The sequence below is a fragment of the Jaculus jaculus genome, chromosome 3, assembly GCF_020740685.1.
Source record: "Jaculus jaculus isolate mJacJac1 chromosome 3, mJacJac1.mat.Y.cur, whole genome shotgun sequence".
NCBI lineage: Eukaryota > Metazoa > Chordata > Mammalia > Rodentia > Dipodidae > Jaculus > Jaculus jaculus.
Window position 1 is genome coordinate 183,418,694 of NC_059104.1, and position 20,424 is coordinate 183,439,117.

The 20,424-nt window shown below is 41.0% G+C and overlaps 1 protein-coding gene across 1 annotated transcript; it reads left to right on the forward strand.

Moving 5' to 3' along the window:
- The first annotated feature begins 533 nt into the window (after positions 1 to 533).
- Positions 534 to 18,714, forward strand: C3H11orf58 (chromosome 3 C11orf58 homolog). The gene is made up of 5 exons (XM_045146436.1): positions 534 to 748; positions 9,547 to 9,630; positions 15,030 to 15,090; positions 16,822 to 16,931; positions 17,695 to 18,714. The coding sequence occupies exons 1-5, from the start codon at positions 686 to 688 to the stop codon at positions 17,920 to 17,922; spliced, it is 546 nt and encodes a 181-aa protein (XP_045002371.1). The 5' UTR covers positions 534 to 685; the 3' UTR covers positions 17,923 to 18,714.
- The last annotated feature ends 1,710 nt before the right edge of the window (positions 18,715 to 20,424 follow it).

The window sequence follows — 20,424 nt, forward strand, 5'->3', positions numbered from 1 at the left end:
TCCAAACTAGCCAATTAACCAGCAGTCATTACCATAGTAAACTCACTCCAGTAAGGGGAAAAAAAAGCAAGTTTATCGGAATCTTCTAGAAATTCGGTAGGGGCAATAAAGATACCCAAGGGATAGGTATAGAAGCCATGTTTTAAAACGTTTTTGTCTTGGGCGGAGCGACTGGAATTCTTAAGCTTCACACATTACATGGATGCCAGGTGCTTATACATGACGGAGGTCGCCAATGGCGCCGAATGTCACAGTGAAGAGCGAAAGCCCATTGTTAAGTTGTTAAGTCCTTCTGTGGAGAAGTTTTCAAAAAAAAAAAAGTTCACCACCATACCCATCCGCAGAAAAGCTTCCTCCACAAGCCGAAGAAGGTGTAGCTTCCGAGGGCATTCCCGCCATGCAGCGCGAGACGCACCGCAGGGCCTCCTGGGAATTGTAGTTTTCAGCCCCCCGTCCCACGTCATACTCCGACCAGTAAGGAGTGGCTCAGAAAACTACAACTCCCAGCGTGCTCCAGGGCGGCCGCGCGGCCGCAGCAGTGACGACTGTGGCGGAGAAGGCCTGGAGGGGCTCTGCGTTCTGGAGTGGCGCTGCCTGGGCCGGTGGCAGGTTGCGGGCTGGTGGTATCGGGACTAAAGGAGAACTGCGAGCGTGTTGGGTATTTCGCGTCGGGATACCCGCGAGGATGAGTGCTGCCAGGGAGTCTCACCCGCACGGGGTGAAGCGTTCCGCCTCCCCAGACGACGATGTAAATAACAATGGCCGAGTGAATGAGGGTTGAGGCCTACCTAAGGCGGGGGTAGGCCGGGAAGGGTGCGATGGTGGAGGAGGAGGAGGAAGCGCCCGCGGCGGCTCCGGTGGGAGGGTCAGCGGGGGGAGGATCCAGAAGGGTGACTGGACCCTGTGTCCTCTGTCCTAAGCACACTGGGAAGGTCTGAAGCGGGCCATGGCGCAGAGCCGGAGGCCTGCGTAGGAAGGAGCCTGAGCAAGGCCGCCCTGGGACGGGAGAGCGCTTAGGCCAGGGGTCGGCATGTTTGCTTTTTCCAGGAGGGCTCGTGAAGCTCATGTCTTGGGCTTTTTAACGTAGGATCGAGGTAATCAGGACCATGCCTATATTGAGCTTAAGATGTCTCCATGACAATAGCGAAATATTCGGCCCCGTTTGAGCAGATTTGTTGAGGTATTTTTGCAGTGTACTTAAGTGTGAATAGTTGTCCCTAATTGCATTGCTAAGAATAAATCGAGAATAGTATTGAACCGAAACAGTTGTACTAGGTGTGTGTTTTGGCGATGGCATAAAGGCGAGGTCTAAGGCGAAAAGACCCAGAAGCCTGTTTCAATGTCAAATACCTTTTTTCTTTCCCTGGCCTCTCCCCTCATACCTTCATCTTATCAGTTTAAATAACAATAATGGCTGCTATGCCATGTGTGGGGAATTCAGATTAGGCATGATGTTAGGTTTTGTGTGTGTGTGTGTGCTGGTTCTAGTGCATTGTAGAAACTGCAGGTAGCCAATAAACATAAAACTAAACCCTTCATATAAATGAAGCAATGACTTGAAACTTAGGAGTGGAGAAATGAGCAGGAAAGCAGCATCAAGAGTTCATCCTTGGGGTAGATGAAAGCACATCTAGTTTCCAGTTATTGTGTAATAATTGGAATTTTGAATTGCAGTTATTTTGTTATAGTCCAATGCCTTTCATAATATGTTTGTGAGCCATAAAAAGTTTTAAATGAGAGCCTTTTTTAAAAAAATTTTTTTGTTTATTTTTATTTTATTTGAGAGCAACAGACAGAGAAAGAGGCAGAGATTGAGATATAGAGTGCCAGGGCCTCCAGCCACTGCAAACGAACTCCAGATGCGTGCGCCCTCTTGTGCATCTGGCTAATATTGGTTCTGGGGAACCGAGCCTCGAACCGGGGTTCTTAGGCTTCACAGGCAAGCGCTTAACCGCTAAGCCATCTCTCCAGCCCTCCCTGAACACTATTTTATAATTAATGAGAGTGCTAAGACCCACCCTTCTTTGGATGGAAAATTGGGTGACCATAATAGTAAGAGTAAAGTAAGTTTATTTTAGTACTGTAGAAAAGTTAATAAAAATATTTGGAAGTAGGGCGTGGCAGCACAGGCCTTTAATCCCATCCCGGCATTTGGGAGGCAGAGGTAGGGGGATCACCGTCAGTTCGAGGCCACCCTGAGAATACAGAGTGAATTCCAGGTCAGCCTGAGCTAGAGTGAAACCTTACCTCAAAACAAAAAAAAAAGGGGGGGGGAGTTACCTGCTGAAGTTTATTTATGCCCACTAGCATTTAGATATTTTATTGTTGATACACTAATTCAGTATTTGTCAGGAATTTATCTAGCTTTTTTAGCAACCTAGATTTTTAAACAGGTTTTAAAACCCATTTTCTTCCTACATTAACTGTGAGTTGATAGGATGTCACCCATTTTGCTAAATTCTGAAATAGTTTTTACCTTAACCAAAATGCCATGTGACATTATGTAAACAGAAAGTTAGTTTCAGCTTTTGGTGAAATAAATTTAAATTAGTAGGCTGGAAAGATGGCTTAGTGGTTAAGGCACTTTCCTGCAAATCTTAAGGACCCAGGTTCGACTCCCCAGGATCCATGTAAGCCAGATGCACAAGGGGTCACATGCATCTGGAGTTCATTTGCAGTGGCTGGAGGCCCTGGCATGTCCATTCTCTCTCACTCTCTCTCTCTCTCTCTCTACCTGCCTATTTCTGTATCTCTAGCTCAAATAAATAAAATAAATTTAAACTAGGAATGGCCTATAATACATTGCACTGTCTTTTGTTTTGTTTTGTTTTTGTTTTCGAGGTAGGGTCTCAGTCTAGCCCAGGCTGACCTGGAATTCACTATGTAGTCTCAGGGTGGCCTCGAACTCACAGTGATTCTCCTACCTCTGCCTCCCAAATGCTGGGATTAAAGGCATGTGCCACCACGCCCGGCTACATTGCACTGTCTTTAAAGGAGAGGTTATATAGAACCTACACAGGGCATGCGGCCCTTGAGCCTTTAGTCCCAGCACTTAGGAAGCTGAAGTAGAACACCTGCGATTGAGGTTAGCCTGGGGCAAAGAGTGACTTCCAGGTCAGCCTGGGCCAGAATGAGACCCTGCCTTTAAAGAACCAACCCCCCCCCCCCCCGGAAAAAAAAAAAGGAAAGGAAAAAAGAAAAATTGCAGCCTGGAACATTCGTATACTATCTGAAAGTGATTATGTTGTTAATGTTACAACACAACACAGTAACTTGCCCCTCGATATTTTAAGGTGGTTTTCTCATATGTGCTTATTATTTTTACTAGTGACTGGAAATTGTCTTGGTTCTTTTTTTTTTTTACATTATTTATTTATTTATTTATTTATTTGCAAGGAAAGAGAATGGGTGTGCCAGGGCTTCTAGCTACTGCAAACAAACTTCAGACACATGCCCTACTTTGTGCATCTGGCTTTACGTGGGTACTGGGGAATTGAACCCAAGTTGTTAGGCTTTGCAGACATGTGTCTTAATCACTGAGCCATCTCTCTAGCCCCTTACTTGTTTATTAATTTAGTTCATCCTTTTTTTGTTGTTTTGTTTCTGTTTTTGTTTTTCGAGGTAAGGTCTCACTCTGTTCCAGACTGACCTGGAATTCACTATGTATCTCAGGGTGGCCTTGAACTCATGGTGATCCTCCCACCTCTGCCTCCCAAGTGCTGGGATTGAAGGCATGCACCACCATGCCCAGCTTAATTCATCTATATTTTTATTTTTATTATTTATTTATTTTAAATTTTTATTAGCATTTTCCATGATTATAAAAAAGTATCCCATGGTAATTCCCTCCCTCCCCCCCACTCTTTCCCCTTCATCTATATTTTTAAAACATACCTTGAAATTATGGAAAATGAACTATGATGTATAATATCTAATAGACATTCACTGACCTTACATATAATCAGGAGCAACAAAACTTTTTTTTTTTTTTTTTAAGGGTAGGTGCTCTACCCCAAGCTGACCTGGAACTCACTTTGTAGTTGGCTGGCCCACAGTAATCCTCATACCTCAGCTTTCCAAATGCTGGGATTTATTATTTGCAATAAAACATTTTAAATGATATTAGGAGTTGATATTAAATCACATAATACAACTCTAGGAAAATGCTAACATAGAAGTAAATTCTAAGTGTATATGGTATGAATTAAGGAGGAAATTTTATTGTAGTTCTATGATAAAAATATGTATAAAGAAAATGTAATGGGATTTTATTGGTTTTGTTGAAGTAGAGAAATGAAAGCTATTGTGTCAAAAGTTGGAAGTTCATTAACTAGTAGAGAATCTCTAATGAAGTGTAAGTTACCCATGTGCTTTTCAGAATGCCATACTTTGGCATGGTACTTAATATTTTTGGAAAGGAAGAACCAGAGTTCATGCTTAAAAAAAAATAGGAAGCCGGGCGTGGTGGCACATGCCTTTAATCCCAGCACTGGGGAGGTAGAGGTAGGAGGATTGCCATGAGTTGGAGGCCACACTGAGACTACATAGTGAATTCCAGGTCAGCCTGGACTAGAGCAAGAGCCTACCTCAAAAAAAACAAAAACAAAAAAAATCCAGAATTTATTGGAGTTTGAAATAGCTATATATTCAGTACTAACTATCTTGAAGGTAGGGCACAAATCTAAATAGGAAATTTATCTACACATGTGCCTGAAGGTAATTGACACAGTATTTTGATTAAGCCTGTGACTTATTACTTATCATTGGAGTTCACATGAGGAATTTGTGGCATCATGTTGGATTTAATGTTTTTCAGATTTGTGATGCTCAGGCTGTGTGCAACTCTTGGGTGTTATGACAATCTTTATTGTTAAATTATATTGAGCTAGAAATAGTTAAGACTAAATGACCTATAAAAATATCTGCACAGTAACATGGAAAGGAGTAGAAATTTGTAACTTAAAGAGCCAAAATTATTGTAACATATAATCCCCTCTAAAAAGAATTTAGAAGAACTACAGGGAGTCCAGTGTTGTGCAGATGCATTCTCGTCCCTCACCCAGAAGTAGTTGTCATTGTTTCTTATATTCTTTTATGGGTAATTTTCAGAAGTGAGAGTAAGAGGGTAATGGAAATGACCTTATTAGAAATTTTAATATAGATTTAACAATAGCAAATTGAAATTGTATTTTACATTTTTTCTGATTTTAATAGTATATACAACCAAAGAGTTAATATCCTCTGAATATAGCTAATTGCTCATCAGCAGTTGTGTGTGAACCTAGAGCATATAATTAAAGATTTCATATCTGTTTCTAATAGGTTAGCTTTATTATTACTTCTAGTTCTTATATTTGCATAATCAAAATGTAATACTTGGATTCCTTGAAAACTTTGATTACTTACAATTTTGTGTTGAAAGAGGGATTTTCATCTTTGCTCTATAATTGGAAAATATTTTCATTTTTATATTAAACTCCATTAGGATGATCAAGCCAATAAGTGTCTTCATTTCTATATCATCTTTTTTCTTTCAGTCACCTTTGTATACGTACTTGCCTTCAGCTTTTGCCCGTGTAAATTTTGGTGCACAAACATAATAAAAAGTGAAATGAAAGTCACACATACTTTTAGAGATAGGCCCAACACTTACTGTTGAATGACTTTCTGGTTGAGAGTACCATTTTTATTCTGCTCTGGTTTCAAATTGATTGTTGGGTTGGAGAAAAGTTATCTAGTATTTTCTCATGTCAGTGTCTGAGATGTTTGTACATATTTGTCATGGTTAGTCTACAGTACTGTACCCCTCTCCCCCGTTGCTTTGCTTTCACTCTGGAGAGGGAGCAGATGCTAGTAGTGAAATGCCTTCAGTCAGTTTTCTCCTTTGCTAGTATGAGTGTGTATTACTTGCCTTGTTGCTGGGACAAAATACCTGACAAAAATCAGTTTACAGGGCAAAGGGCTTATTTCAGCTTATAACAGTCCATCATGGCAGGTGAGGCATGGCCACAGGAGATTGAGGCAGCGGGTCACATTCAGTTCACAGTGAGGAAAAAGGAACGAATGCCCTGCTCAGCCCCCCTCTACTTTTTACACAGTTTAGGACTGTGGTTCATGAAATGGTGTTGCCCATAGTTAAAGTGGATCTTCCCACCTGAGTTAAGCTTATCAACCTCATAGGCAAGTACAGAAGCTAACCTAATGTAGATTATTCCTTGCAGGTGATTCTGGGTCCTGTCAAGTTGACAATCAGTAAGCCATTACAGGGTGAAAGACCTGAAAATTCTTAACAGAGCCTTGTTGTCGTCTTGACATTGTGGTGATGCACTATTTTCACAGTACAGTGAGAAAAGTCTTCTGCTATTCTGTTTGTTATTTTAGTACATTTTTAGTATGATTGGAAAGGACTGATGGGATATAATGAAATAATTTTCATATTTAAAGATTTAGGAAAAATACAGTTAGAATTCAGTGGACCTGTTGTTAGCTGAAAGTATTACAATAAGGGCTGAAGAGATGGCTTAGCAGCTAGGGGTGCTTGCCTACAAAGCCAAAGGACCCAAGTTCAGTTCACCACAACTCACGTAAGCAAGATAGATGCACAAGGTGCACATGTGTCAGGAATTCCTTTGCAGTGGCTGGAGGCCCTGGCATGCTCATTCTCTATCTGCCTCTTTACCCACTCCCTCCCCCTCCCTCCCCCCCTCAAATAGATAAAAATAAAATACTTAATTTTTTTAAAAAGATACTGTGCATTTTAGTATATTGTTTTTAAAAAATAAGTAAAATTGGGCTGGAGAGATGGCTTAGCAGTTAAAGCATTTGCCTACAAAGTCAAAGGACCCAGGTTTGATTCCCCAGGATCCATGCAAGCCAGATGCACAAGGTGGAACATGCATCTGGAGTTCATTTGCCGCAGCTAGAAGCCTTTGCACATCATATTCATATTTTCTCTTTCTCTGCTGCTCTCTCAAATAAGCATAAATTTTAAAAAAATAAGTAAAAGCCGGGCGTGATGGCACACGCCTTTAATCCCAGCACTTAGGAGGCAGAGGTAGGAGGATCACAGTGAGTTTGAGGCCACCCTGAGACCACATAGTGAATTCCAGGTCAGCCTGAGCTATTGTGAAAGCCTACCCCAAAAAACAAACAAACAAAAAAAAAAAGTAAAATTTATCCTTGCTCTTTGAAGACAAGAAAGAATAAAAGTCATTTCAGTCCTAATAAATAATCATTGCTGAAAATAAATTGAAAGTTACATCTAGTGAATTCTCATGACGTGTCCCTTAGAATATCAATAAAGCCAGAATTTTAAGTTTCATTTACTACTTGTGGCAGCCTTCTAGGAGTAGGTATTATCAGAATGTGGTCCTTCCGTCATAGCATCACTTTGGAATTTGTTAGAAACTCAAACTCCTAGAGTCCCATCCCAGACTTAGTGCATCTGAAACTAGAAGAGGAGGGCCATGAACAGCAGTCTGTAACAAAACCTTGGGGTGATTTGATAATTGAGAACTTGAACACACAGCTCTGGCTGTTGAAAGAGAGGAAAGGAGGGAGGGAGGGAGGGAAGAAAGAAGTGTATTGAGGGCTAGAGAGAGAGCTCAGCAGTTAAGGCACTGCCTTACAAAGGCTTGGGTTTAATTCCTCAGTGCCCACGTAAAGCCAGATGCACAAAGGGGAAGAAGTATATTGAACTTCAGTGTGCTTAACTTTCTAGGCAAGAATGATGAACTACATTTAGTTTAAAACTGACCAAAAAATAATAAAAACAACTTGTAGTTACAGATAAACTTAATTTTTTTTTAATTTATTTACATATATGTGTGAGTACACCAGGGTCTCATGCCACTGCAAACAAATTGCAAACACATGTGCCACTTTATTAACAACTTCCATGATTGTAGACAATATCCCATGGTAATGCCCTCTCCTCCCACCCCCGACTTTCCCCTTTGAAACTCCATTCTCCATCATATCCCCTCCCCCTCTCAATCAGTCTCTCTTTTAATTTTGATGTCATGATCTTTTCCTCCTGTTATGATGGTCTTGTGTAGTACTGTCAGGCACTGTGAGATGATGGATATTGCACGTTGTAAGGAGTCCTACCCTTCCTTTGGCTCTTAAATCCTTTCTGCCACCTCTTCTGCAATAGACACTGAGCCTTGGAAGGTGTGGTAGAGATATTGCAGTTTTGAGCACTCCTGTCACTTCAGTACCTTGATGCCTTCAGAGTCATCCTAAGGTCACTGCCATCTGAAAAGAGAATGTTCTCTACCAAAAGTGAGAGTAGCATTAATATATGGGTATGAACATTAAAAGAAGTGCTTACTGGGCAGTTTGGTGAGCATAGCATGCACATTTAGCCAGATAGCAGCAGGCGTTATACCCCTAGGGCACATGGTTACTCCTGTTTTAAGTTTTCAGTATCAGGGATGTATTCCCTCCCATGGAGCAGGCCTCCAGTCCAATTGGAGGGCAGTAGGTTTCCACCATGACAGACATGCCACTATTGTTCCCATTGGCTCATTGGCCTGGCTTGCAAAATATAAAGCTTGCAGTGTCCACTGTTGAGTGTCTTCACTGGTGATTTCCCACTCTCCCATTGAACTCTATGTAGAATGGCTTCTTCCAGCTTTCTGTCAGCTGGTCTACATGGAGGAGGTTTTCAGCTCAGTTCCAGCAGGATTTCTCAGTGGCCTTGCAGCCAAAGTATGTGGAGTCTTCAGCAATAGGGTCTTACCATGTATTCCTGGTGGAAAATTAAGGGCCTCAGCAATGGCCTATAATGTTTTGGGGGCATCTGGGACCTCCCTGGCCAACAACTCACTGGAAGGTATCCTGTCTCTGGCACTGAAAATTTTCTAGTAACAATCTACAGCTCCTGAGTGTTCCATTGTCCAAAAAAGTAGGTTTCCATATGAATTATTTATATCCTTTTAGATTTTGATTAGCCCTCCCTCCACCTTCCCTTTACTCAATCTCTTCCCCTGACCTCACATGTGCCACTTTTTGTGTCTGGCTTCACATGGGTGCTAGGGAATTAAACCTGGGCCAGCAGACTTTGAAAGTAGTGCCCTTTACCGCTGAACCATCTCTGTAGCCCAACTAAGTTTTTTAGTGATACTGGATTTTGCTGCTGCTGTTTTTCATATTGTTTATTTTGAGGCAGGTTCTCACAGTACCTTAGGCCAACCTGGAAGTCACTCTGTAGCCCTTGCTGGCCTTGAATTCATGGCAGTCCTTCTACTTCAGCCTCCTGAATGCTGTAATTAAAGACATTGAGCCACCATGGCAGGTTTAATGCTTTTTTTGTGTATGTGTGGAGAGGGAGGGGGAGTATGTATGTTCACACGCACATGCCAGGGCCTCTTACTACTACAAATGAACTCTAGTCACATGTGCCACTTTATCCATCTGTCTTTCATGGGTATTGGAGAACTGAACCTGATTTTTTTTGAGCAGGCTTCTTTAACTGCTAAACCATCTTCCTACATTAATAATTGTTTTTATGTAGAAAAGTTACCAACTGTTTATCTCTTCCAGCTTGGATCTAGCAATTGGGAGGCTGCAGACTTGGGCAATGAAGAGAGAAAACAAAAGTTCTTGAGACTTATGGGTGCAGGAAAGGTAAGCATTTTTATCTTCTTGTGAAATACTGCTGCTGTGTGTGCTAAATTAAAGGACTAAGTACTCGTAGATGACATATGTTCTTCATGATTTATTTTTGTTATTGGGAAATACACCCAGCCTAACCAAGCACTTCCAAGATACACTATTTCTAAAATGCTTCTGGACTTCTCCATGCCTTTGGCAATATGGTTATGAGCTGTACAGAAAAGTTAAGTTTGATGTCAGGAGACTTAAACCAAAAGAGAAATGAGACATGAAAGGTTATGGTTTGCTTTTAGCCTAATGATTTTAATAGGAGGCATTTCTAACCAGCCTGTCTTTTGGAACCTCTGTTCAAAATAAAAGTCTTTTATTTCATACTTTCTCCAGTTCTTAAAGTAGTAGTCAGGGAAATACCCTTTATCAAAGACCTAATTTTAAAATGTTTCATATATTCTGAAACATTTCTCAGTTTAAATAAAAACATAAGGTGTAAAGAACAGGTACCTAGAAAGTACCTGTTATAGTTACTAACTTACCTCACATTGCCCAATAGTCATTCCCCCCCACCCCCCAAAAAATTACAAGTTCAGTGACCCTCCCTTTCTGCATTGTTGTACTTCCATAGTACTAGGTGGGCTACCAAGTTTGTTTGTTCATTGGGAACAAAGCCAACTTTGAAGAGAACATTTCCTCAGCATTCTTCCTACTGTCCCAAAGCAAAACAGCTGGTCCAATCTCAACAATGGTAATCTATCAAACAGTTGGAATTGATCTGGGCTGCAGTATCCAGTCCAAACTTTCATTTCTTTCTGTGCCATATTTCAGCTCTGTGTTCTGCCAAGCACATCAGCCCATTATTTTTTTTTGTTTTAATTATTATTTCTTTTGTTTATTAAAGCAAAGTAACAGTGCTTATGCCTTTTTTAAAATATCCATTTCTGTTCTATAATTGAATATATAAAATGCAATCCATTACTTTTAATATTTTTATTTGAGAGAAAGAGGCAGATAGAAAGAGAGGGAATAGGCTCACCAGGGCCTCTGGCCACTGCAAACAACCTCCAGACACATGCACCACCTTGTGTATCTGACTTACATGGGTCCTGGGGAATCACCTGGGTCCTTTGGCTTTGCAGGCAAGCAGCTTAATCATTAAGCCATCTCTCCAGTCCCATCGCTTTTACTGCTTTTTTTGTTTGTTTTTTTTTCTTTTTTTTTTTTCGAGGTAGGGTCTCACTCTAGCCCAGGCTGACCTGGAATTCACTATGGAGTCTCAGGGTGGCCTCAAACTCACAGCAGTCCTCCTACCTCTGCCTCCTGAGTGCTGGGATTAAAGGCATGCACCATGCCTGGCCCCATCACTTTTAAATTTAACTTTGCTCAAGTTCACAGGACATGGGAAGAGTACAAACTGCCTCTAGCCAAGTTCTCTTTCCCATTGTAAGCCAAACCTTCACAATCCATAGTTCTTTCTGCATTTAGGTGTTTCAACTCCCAACAGACTGGTCTGTCAAGTTCTGCTTAGAGAGCACTGCAAGGCATCTCAATCCTAAATTTAAAATCCTTCCACATTCCTTCTGCAAATCAGTTAGGTTTCTAGCAACAACAACCCCACTCTGGTACCAATTTTTCCGTTGCAGTTACTTTTGTGTTGCTGGGATAAAACGCCCAACCAGAAGCAACTGGTAGGAGAAAAGGGCTTATTTTGGCTTACAGTCTCCAGGGGATGCTTCATGGTGGCAGGAAGGCACAGCATGAGCAGAGCCTGGACATCACCCATGACAGCAGGCAGAAGATCGCACCAAGGGTGAGCCAAGCTTTGGCAAGGGGTGCTGGCTATAACACCCCAAAGCCCATCCCTAACAACACACCTCCCCCAGCAAGGTCCTACCTCCCAAACTGCCACCAACTGGAGACCAAGCATTCAAAACACATGAACTTATGGAGACATGAGATTCATACATCCACAACACACTTACTGAAAGACCTTCTTTTTCCTAGCAACCTTTTTTACATTCAGATGATGATTGCTAGATACTGAAGACAAGTACACTGCTTTTATAACATTGTCCCGGTGGTCTTCCTATGAACTATATAAAAAATAGCTAACTGTGCTTTTTGTAAAACACCCTAAAGTGAAATTTCCCCTTTGTTTTTGTTATGCATGGCAGTCCACTCAAATATTATACCAGCGACTACTGATTACTGAATGTATGCCTGCACTCTTCTAGTACCTGGGTGTCACAGATCAGTAACATATTAGAGCCATTGTGTGATGAAGGAAACAATAATAATGCAGAATTAAAGTAACTTAAATAACCAGCACATAGTGGTATGGAATCAAAAGAACAGCTCTCTCTGACTTTGCAGTTCAAGGAAGCATCCCAGAAATAGAATTGACCAGCTTCTAAAAAAATGAGGGGGTATCCAGGCTGTTGCAGGTTATCCAGACTGTGGCAGGGTGTTGGGAGAAGGGGAGGGCATGTAAGATACTAAGGCATTTACAAATGCTCTGAGGAAGCATTTTTGTACTATGGCAGTAATCCATATTTCCTAATTACTTGTGATGGCATAGAAAGCAGACAAATTTGTCTTTACTCATGCAAATAAAAGATTTACTAATGTGTATAAGGTAAGTATGGGGGTGCTGAACTACTAGAGTGAAAGCTCTTCAAGTACTTAGAACATCCTAACAAATGTGGCTACCAGTGAATAGGCTCTTTGCCATGTGATGGGAGATAGAGCTCTGATAGAGCACATGCTGAGCAGGTGCAATGTGAAGGAAGACTATCTTCACAGGTGATGTTTTGGGAAGTCACATTCAATCTACTTTCATTGGTTTTAATGAATCATTTCTTTACCTTATGAAATGTGGACTAAGTTGAAACTAATTATTTTAGTTTCTTTGAGTCATTAGCTTTATGGTTTGTATTAAATTGTTTTAAATTCTACTGTCTTTGACAAGTTGAGCTGGTTGCTTGATTGTGATATATTGTAAGTAGTAACGATTTTCACTTTGTATTTTTTAAATATGTTTACTTGAGAGAGAGTATGTGTCTGGGTATCTTAAGTTACATACAACTTTGTACAGCACGTAATGTTCTTGGCCCATAATGGCCTTCTTCAGCCATTTTCCAGTGCTATAAAACTCTTCATAAGGACCCTCCAGCCCAACTAGTCATCCCTACTTTAAAACAGTTTGCGTCTGGCTTCATATGGGTGCTGGATAACTGAACCCAGGCCCGCAGGCTTTGCAAGCAAGCACCTTTAACAGCTGAGCTATCTCCCCAGCCTTTTTATAACTTAAAGATCTGTCACTTTGCACATTGTAAGTCAATCATTCTCTACCAAAACAATCTCTTTGCTTGCTCTACGTGAGATAGTCCGCAGTCATCAGGAAGAGACGGAAGAAAAGTTTTCAGGAAACTGGAGTTTTAGAAAAAATACTTAAGACTGGTTTACTAGTTATCTGTCCATCTCCTGTAAAATTCCATCCTGATCTTGACCCCTTCTCTGCTTTGTGTCACCTTACTGGCACTGACAACCTTCTTCTTATGCTTGACTCTCTCTCTCTCCCATCCCTACCCTTGCTAGAATGTTAGCTCCTTAAAAGCAGAGATTTTAATTTGTTCTTTCGTTGCCCATTTGGTGGGAAGCACAGCCCTGGAAATACAGAAACTTAATTGTTGGATTTATTTGCCCAAGAGTGGGCTTGCTGCTAACTAACCCTTGGAATGGTTTACCTTGGAGTGAACCGCTGCTCTGTTCTCAGGCTAAAGCTTTTGCTCACAGACTCTGATTAGTATTTTTATTGAACAGCCAAAAAGCAGTAATATATAAACAAGTTCAATATTGCATGTACAAAGGATAATGAACTTAACTTTGTATAATTTTTTCTTTTATTAAAATATTTATTATTTATTTGCAAGCTGAGAAAGAAAGAGGAAAAATGGGCATGACAAGGCCTTCTAGGCACTGCAAACGAACTTGATACATGCACTACTTTGTGCATCTGGCTATACATGGGCACTGGGGAATCTAAACCAGGTCGTTAGGCTTTGCAGGCAAGCACCTTAACTACTGGCTTACCTCTCCAGCCCTGAGTAATTCTCAGACATTAATTAAAGGAAGGGAGTTAGGGATATGACCTGTTGGACTCTGCTAATCCAGACCTCACACACACTGTGTTCACAAATGCAGTCACACTAAGCCCACCTGTTGGCTTTAGCAGGTCTGTTGCAGTTCTGTGGGAGGCATATTACTGGTCGTGGTATCATTAACACTATGCTTAGCATTTCTTACCCATCTATGCTTGTTCTGGGTCAAGTGTCCAACCAGTCCACTGAGGAAACTGGGTCAAGAACATAGCTTAAGATGGGTCAGCATCTGTAAACATTCCTGTCAGTATTGGTTATTTGTGCTGTCAGGCCAAAGCTAAAGCAAGGCAGAGGTAACCTGGTCACACTGCTTTAAATGAGTGGATCATGTGCTTGTAAGATTAAGTCTAGGGCAAGTTATGAGTCAGGAATTTAGCAGAAAAAGCATCTTACAGCAGTATTCTCAGAAACGTTATTCAGTAATGGGAATCAGCGGAAGGAGAACTCCAGAGGGGAATAGATTATGATATCTTGTCTGTATTTGTGGCGGTTGTCAATAAAAAGTTAAAAAGAAATGCAGTTTAAAAAAATAAAGAACATAGGGCTGGAGAAATGGCTTAGCAGTTAAGCGCTTGCCTGTGAAGCCTAGGGACCCAGGTTCAAGGCTTGGTTCCCCAGGACCCACATTAGCCAGATGCACAAGGGGGCGCACGCGTCTGGAGTTCGTTTGCAGTGGCTGGAAGCCCTGGCACGCCCATTCTCTCTCTATCTATCTGCCTCTTTCTCTCTCTGTCTGTCACTCTCAAATAAGTAAAATAAAATAATTTAAATAAAAAAAGAACACCAATACATAAATAAAAATATTTAAATGAACTCAGACATTTTTTAAAAGAAAAAAGTTAATTTTTAAAAAATACTTATTTGTGAAAGAAAGGTACATGGAGAAAATGGGCACACCAGGGCATCTAGCCACTGCAGACAAACTCCAAATGTATGCACCACCTTATGCATCTGGCTTTACATGGGTAGTGGGGAATCAAACCTGGGTCCTTTGGCTTTGCCAGCAAGTATCTTAGCCACTAAGCCATTTCTCCAGCCCATAAAAATAGTTATTTTAAGGTCCATAAGAAATATTCCCACAGATCTTTCCCATTGTTCATCCTCATATCTCATATTTCATTCTTATAGTCCATTCCCATACTTTGTCGTCACCATATCCCAGAAGCCTGCTTTCCATTACATAGAAGTAGACATTCAGTAATTACTTTAAATTTGTAATCTCAAGTGCTGAAACTTTTTTTTTTAACCTTTGCATAGAAAGAACACACTGGTCGTCTCGTCATAGGAGACCACAAATCAACATCTCACTTCCGAACAGGTAAGAAAGTAAAACATAATTAAAATGGAAGTGCCAGATTTACATGTGAAATTACATCTGCATGTCTTAATGTTCTGTACTTAGGTTGGAGATATATGAAAACAAGTTACTTTTGTCATGTAAAGATAAAATACTATATGTAACATATGAAAAGATGTCATGCATCATCATATTTTGTAAAAGCATAGCAGAGTATATATCCTGTGTATCAGTGTGATAGGCTCTAAACTAAACTAAGAACCTGCTTTCTGTCAGTAGCTTTACTGATTCTGAACATAACTTTAATTATGTTGGGTTTGTGCTTCATCATGCCAGTGATGATGTGTAGAGCTTTTTTGTTTTGTTTTGTTTTGTTTTTCGAGGTAGGGTCTCACTCTAGCTCAGGCTGACCTGGAATTTACTATGTAGTCTCAGGGTGGCCTTGAACTCATGGTGATCCTCCTACCTCTGCCTCCCAAGTGCTGGGATTAAAGGCGTGTGTCACCACGCCTGACTTTTTTTTTTCCTTTGTATAAATTATATTATAATTGGCATATTATGCTAGTTTTGAGGCTACTAAGTTTAATTCTGAAATCCTTGAAAAATATAACCTAATTACATAGATTGGAGAAAAAAAGTTAAAAGATTTAGGGGAAAAACAATTGCCTGGCATGTAGTAGACCCTGGGTTCATGCTTAACAACAAAAGGGAGGGGACTTTTTAAATAAAAACTGAAAATGAATTAAGTTTTTTAATGAATTGGATTTTTAAAAATATTTTGTTTTTATTTACTCAATTATTAGAAAGAGGGAAAAATGGCATGTGCCACCACGCCCAGCTTTCATGCCCAGCTTTTAAAAACATTTATGCACATGTATGTGTGCATGCATGTCCACACATGTTTGTGCCAGGGTCTCTTCCCCCACAAACGCCAGCCAGACACTTATACTACTTTTTGTATCCAGCTTTACATGGGTGGCAGAGGAACCAGGCCAGCAGGCTTTGCAAGCAAGTACTTTTAACCACTGAGACAACTTCCCAGCCCCCAAATTGGATCCTCTTGTACATTGCTAATAACAGTATAATGATGTAGATTAAGTTTAGCAAAATGTTTAACTAAATTATTTAAGTTTTTACTGACCTATCATGTAGTTCGTTTTAGAAACTAATTGATCTATTTTTTATGGTGCTAAACAACTGTTAGATTAAAGTTATTATCATTGCTCCGTAAGTCAAAAAAATGAGCTTTGCAGAATGGAAAAGCATGTTAGCTTCTGCCATGCTTCTCTCCAACTGAGCTGTGCAGACCAGAGTGACCTTTTGTGTCCAAGGGCTGCACTGAAACCTGCTGCTTTGCGGCTTTGGGTCACTGCAGCTGGCTGGTAAGCAAAAAGGAGAACCACTAAAAAAGTCACTATGATGACCCTTGACCCCTCTGATGATAACGATTCACCTTTTTACTATTTCTGTGAAAGCAGATGCTCTTGTTCTTTGATGGTTTTTAAATCATCAAAATAGTCACTAGACATTTTGGTAATTCAGAGGATTAGTTACTGTGAAGAAGTGATCATAAATATATCTTTCAGTAATTTTGTTGTTTACTAGGAAACTACCTAGTAAGTTCCTTATAAAATTAAGCACAATTAGAGAATTCAACCCTGAATATGATAGCATCTGATTTATGAGTTTTTGTGTAATCAAATGTTTTTATTGATTTGACTGAAACGTAACCAAAGTGCAATGGACATGCAGGGGAAGAAGACAAGAGAATTAACGAAGAACTGGAGTCTCAGTACCAGCAGAGCATGGACAGTAAACTCTCGGGGAGGTACCGGCGGCACTGCGGACTGGGCTTCAGCGAGGTAGTAACTGACTTGTTTTCAGTGATTGGGACACACTTAACAATGTGGCTGCATTTGTTTCTGTTGGATTATTGTAGCAACCAAGAATTAATTGGGTGGCTGGCCATGGTGGTGCACACCTTTAATCCCAGCACTTGGGAGACAGAGACAGGAGGATTGTTTTGAGTTCAGGCCTGTCCTGGGACTACAGAGTGAGTTCCAGGTCAGCCTGAGCAAGAGCGAGGCTCTACCTTGGTGGGGGAGGGTAGGGATTAATCATGTCGAAAGCTTTCATTATACATACACTTAAAATATTCTTCCTGCCTAAATAATCAGAAAAGGTGTTTTAAGGATTTAAAGTATGTTTTCTACTACTGGCTTTATGTAAATCCTGCCTATTTATTAGAACCTATCTTTAATAGGCATGAATAACAGGCTTACAAGTTAGACAAAGTATTGGCTTAAGAGATTTCTTTCTCAGATGTTTGATAAGTGATCTCTTTTCATATTATGAACATGTAACTACTGGCACAGTGGTTAGTTTGCTGAAGTGTTTCAGGTACATTACAGTGATTTTCAAGCTGGGGTGGTGGTGAGTAGGCTTTTGAAGCCTTTAAAAGTCTTTTGTCCCCAGTCTGTCCCTTGACAACCAGGGGGTTTTTGAAATTCTGTAATACTTATGAAGTGGGATGTGTTTTTAAGACTAACAGCAACTAGAATCTTCCCGTTTTTGTACTGGTTAATGATTGTTTGTTTCTTAAAGGCCTTTTGATTGATGCTTTAGGTAGAAGATCATGATGGAGAAGGCGACGTGGCTGGAGACGGTGACGATGGTGACGAGTCACCTGACCCTGAGAGTCCCGACGACTCTGACAGTGACTCAGAGTCAGAGAAAGAATCTGCTGAGGAACTCCCAGCAACTGAGCGCCCCGATGACGTGCAAGATCCGAAAAACAAAAAAGACGCAAAAAGCAACTACAAAATGATGTTTGTCAAGTCCAGTGGTTCCTAACTCCCAACCCCTGTCTTTGTATTAAAAGTAAGCCTTATTGTTACAATGCACAGTGGAGGACTGCTTATAGAGCACAGACCTTTGTATTATAATTTTTAAAAAGACCCTTTTAAATAACTACAGAGTGTTGGCTTTCTAATGCCATGGGTTACACTTTATGGCATGACTATAACCATTTTGTAAAAGGAAGAGCTGCATAAAAGAAGAGAGAAATGCAGTACTCAGCTTCTCACTTTAGCCCTCGACCCTGGCCTCACCTTGCTGCCCTTCAGGAGCGTTACGGGGGAGACACTGAAGTTAGTTGGGGTAGCTATTTCATCTTTTTGTATTCCTTATTTTTCTCATGAAAATCTGATACTGTGACATGTTCATGAAAAGTACTCCCTCAGTTATCTTTTGTTAAAGTGGAAGTGTTTATCACGAGCACTTCTGCTGCCAGTCACAGCCTGACGCACTGCTGGCAAAGGTCGGGTGCTCAGTGCACTCTCGCTGACTCAGCTCTTCTCTTGGACCAAAGCAGCACGAGAGCAAACGCGCAACACCGTGTGCTGAACTGCCGCCGTCATAGATGTGCAATGTTAAGAACCCAAGAGGTCTTTATATAATTTTGGTTAAATTGTATGTTTAAAAGCTTTGATAAAATTTGGCCAATTTTTACAGAAATTATTTCTCTGATACTTTAGTCTTATGTATTTAGAAATATGTAAAACTGGATTTTTTTTTTAAGTAATATGTGACCAAAGTTTATTTTCCCCCCCTAAGGTCTAAATAAAGAGAAAGCAGTTTCCCATATTTGGTTGTGATACCTTTATCCTCATTATCCAAAAATGAGGAGCAGGCTTATTGAATAAGAAGCTGAGAACAGTTCTGTTCATTTTATCATACTGCTCTTACCTGGAGTACAACAGGCATGGCTGTGATTGTGTTGCTACTTGGAGTGGGGCTGACTCGTGCCCCCTGCTGCTCTATGGCTGGCATGCACTGCACACTAGCAGGGTGCGTTGGGAGTCAGTGGGTCCTGGAGTAACTGGATCAAAAGCCCAAAGATGGGCTATCCACTCGTGAGTTGAACTATTATACGTTGAGATACTAAGTACATGTTTGACGTGGTGGACTTTGAAAACTCCTATATCACTTGAGGGTTAGAATGTTAGAGAAGTATGAGAATTGGGACCAGTGATTTCTGGTTTATGGACTACAGTTACTATTATTTTCATGTCACCACCCCCCCACACAAATTACTTTTGTTTAGTTTTTAATTTATCACATAGTCTGGTGGTAGACAGTATGTGTAACAAATACTTAAAGTTTAGTTTTATTCAATTCCAAAAATTTCAGTGCCTGTAAGACTGCTTAAGTAGAAAATTAAAATGAAAACTGACTTATGCCCAACAACAGAAGAGAGAGCAGACAGAGGTATAGGCCGGTACTGCAGCACTAGGGAGGAGGAGGTAGGGCTGCCGTTCACGTCCTGGTCAGCTTGGGCTGCATAGCCAGACCCTGTCTCAAACCCTCGGCCCTGTCTATCCCCAGACAGAAGAGAGGGGCCGGCTCCGGGATGATCACCTGCATAGCATGCGTGAAGCACGGGCCTGAATCCAGCACCACCGAAGAGAATGGAAAAGACCAGTATTTCTGCAAAAGTATTTTCACCAATTCATTGTTTGTGATGAGTTATTTATAAAGTCCTTGTTCTTATATGTAAATAGAGTCCTTATAAAAACAACTATGCTGGGAGACCTTTTTTCTTCATCTTCAAATAGAAAATTCCTAATTTCTAAGGATTCAGTGTTACTTACTGAGCACTAGCAAGCTTCAGAGTTGGAATGGATGTGGGTGCTCCAGTTCCTGTGTCCCAGTAACACATGAGACATGGTGGATATCTTACGGTATGAAGGTCAGGCAAATCTCTTTTCAAAATAGGGAAAGATCAAAACAATTGCTGTATGATGTTGATATCGCCTAGCCAAAAAAACATGCAAAATTACAAAGTTACTTTTACACAGTAAAAGTTAAGTGCAAGGACTGGGGAGATGGCTCAGTGGATCAAATTCCACTCAAGCCTAAGAGTCCAAATTCAAGTCTCAGAGCCCATGTTAAAAAGCTGGGAGCTGCGGCAGACTTCTATAATCCCACGGCTCTGCGGGCAAGATGGGAGGCGGAGCACAGCTTTCTAGAAGCTGTCACGAGTGCAGCACAGAGAACAGCAGAGCGAGGTCAAGAAGCCCCCGCTCGAGGTCTCACCCTGAAACACCCTCCCAAGTTTGCCTGTACCCAATATTTACACTGGCCATTTTTTGTTTGTTTTTGGAATATATGTGGGGGTCAAAAGGTGATGTTGGGTGTCTCAGTCACTCTTCCACCTTTTTTTGGTGGGGCTGGGGTGGGTGGGTTGAGGCAGGGTCTCACTCTAGCCCAGGCTGACCTGGAATTCACTGTGTAGTCTCAGACTGGCCTCAAACTCAGTGATCCCCCTGCCTCAGCTGGGATTAAAAGCGTGCA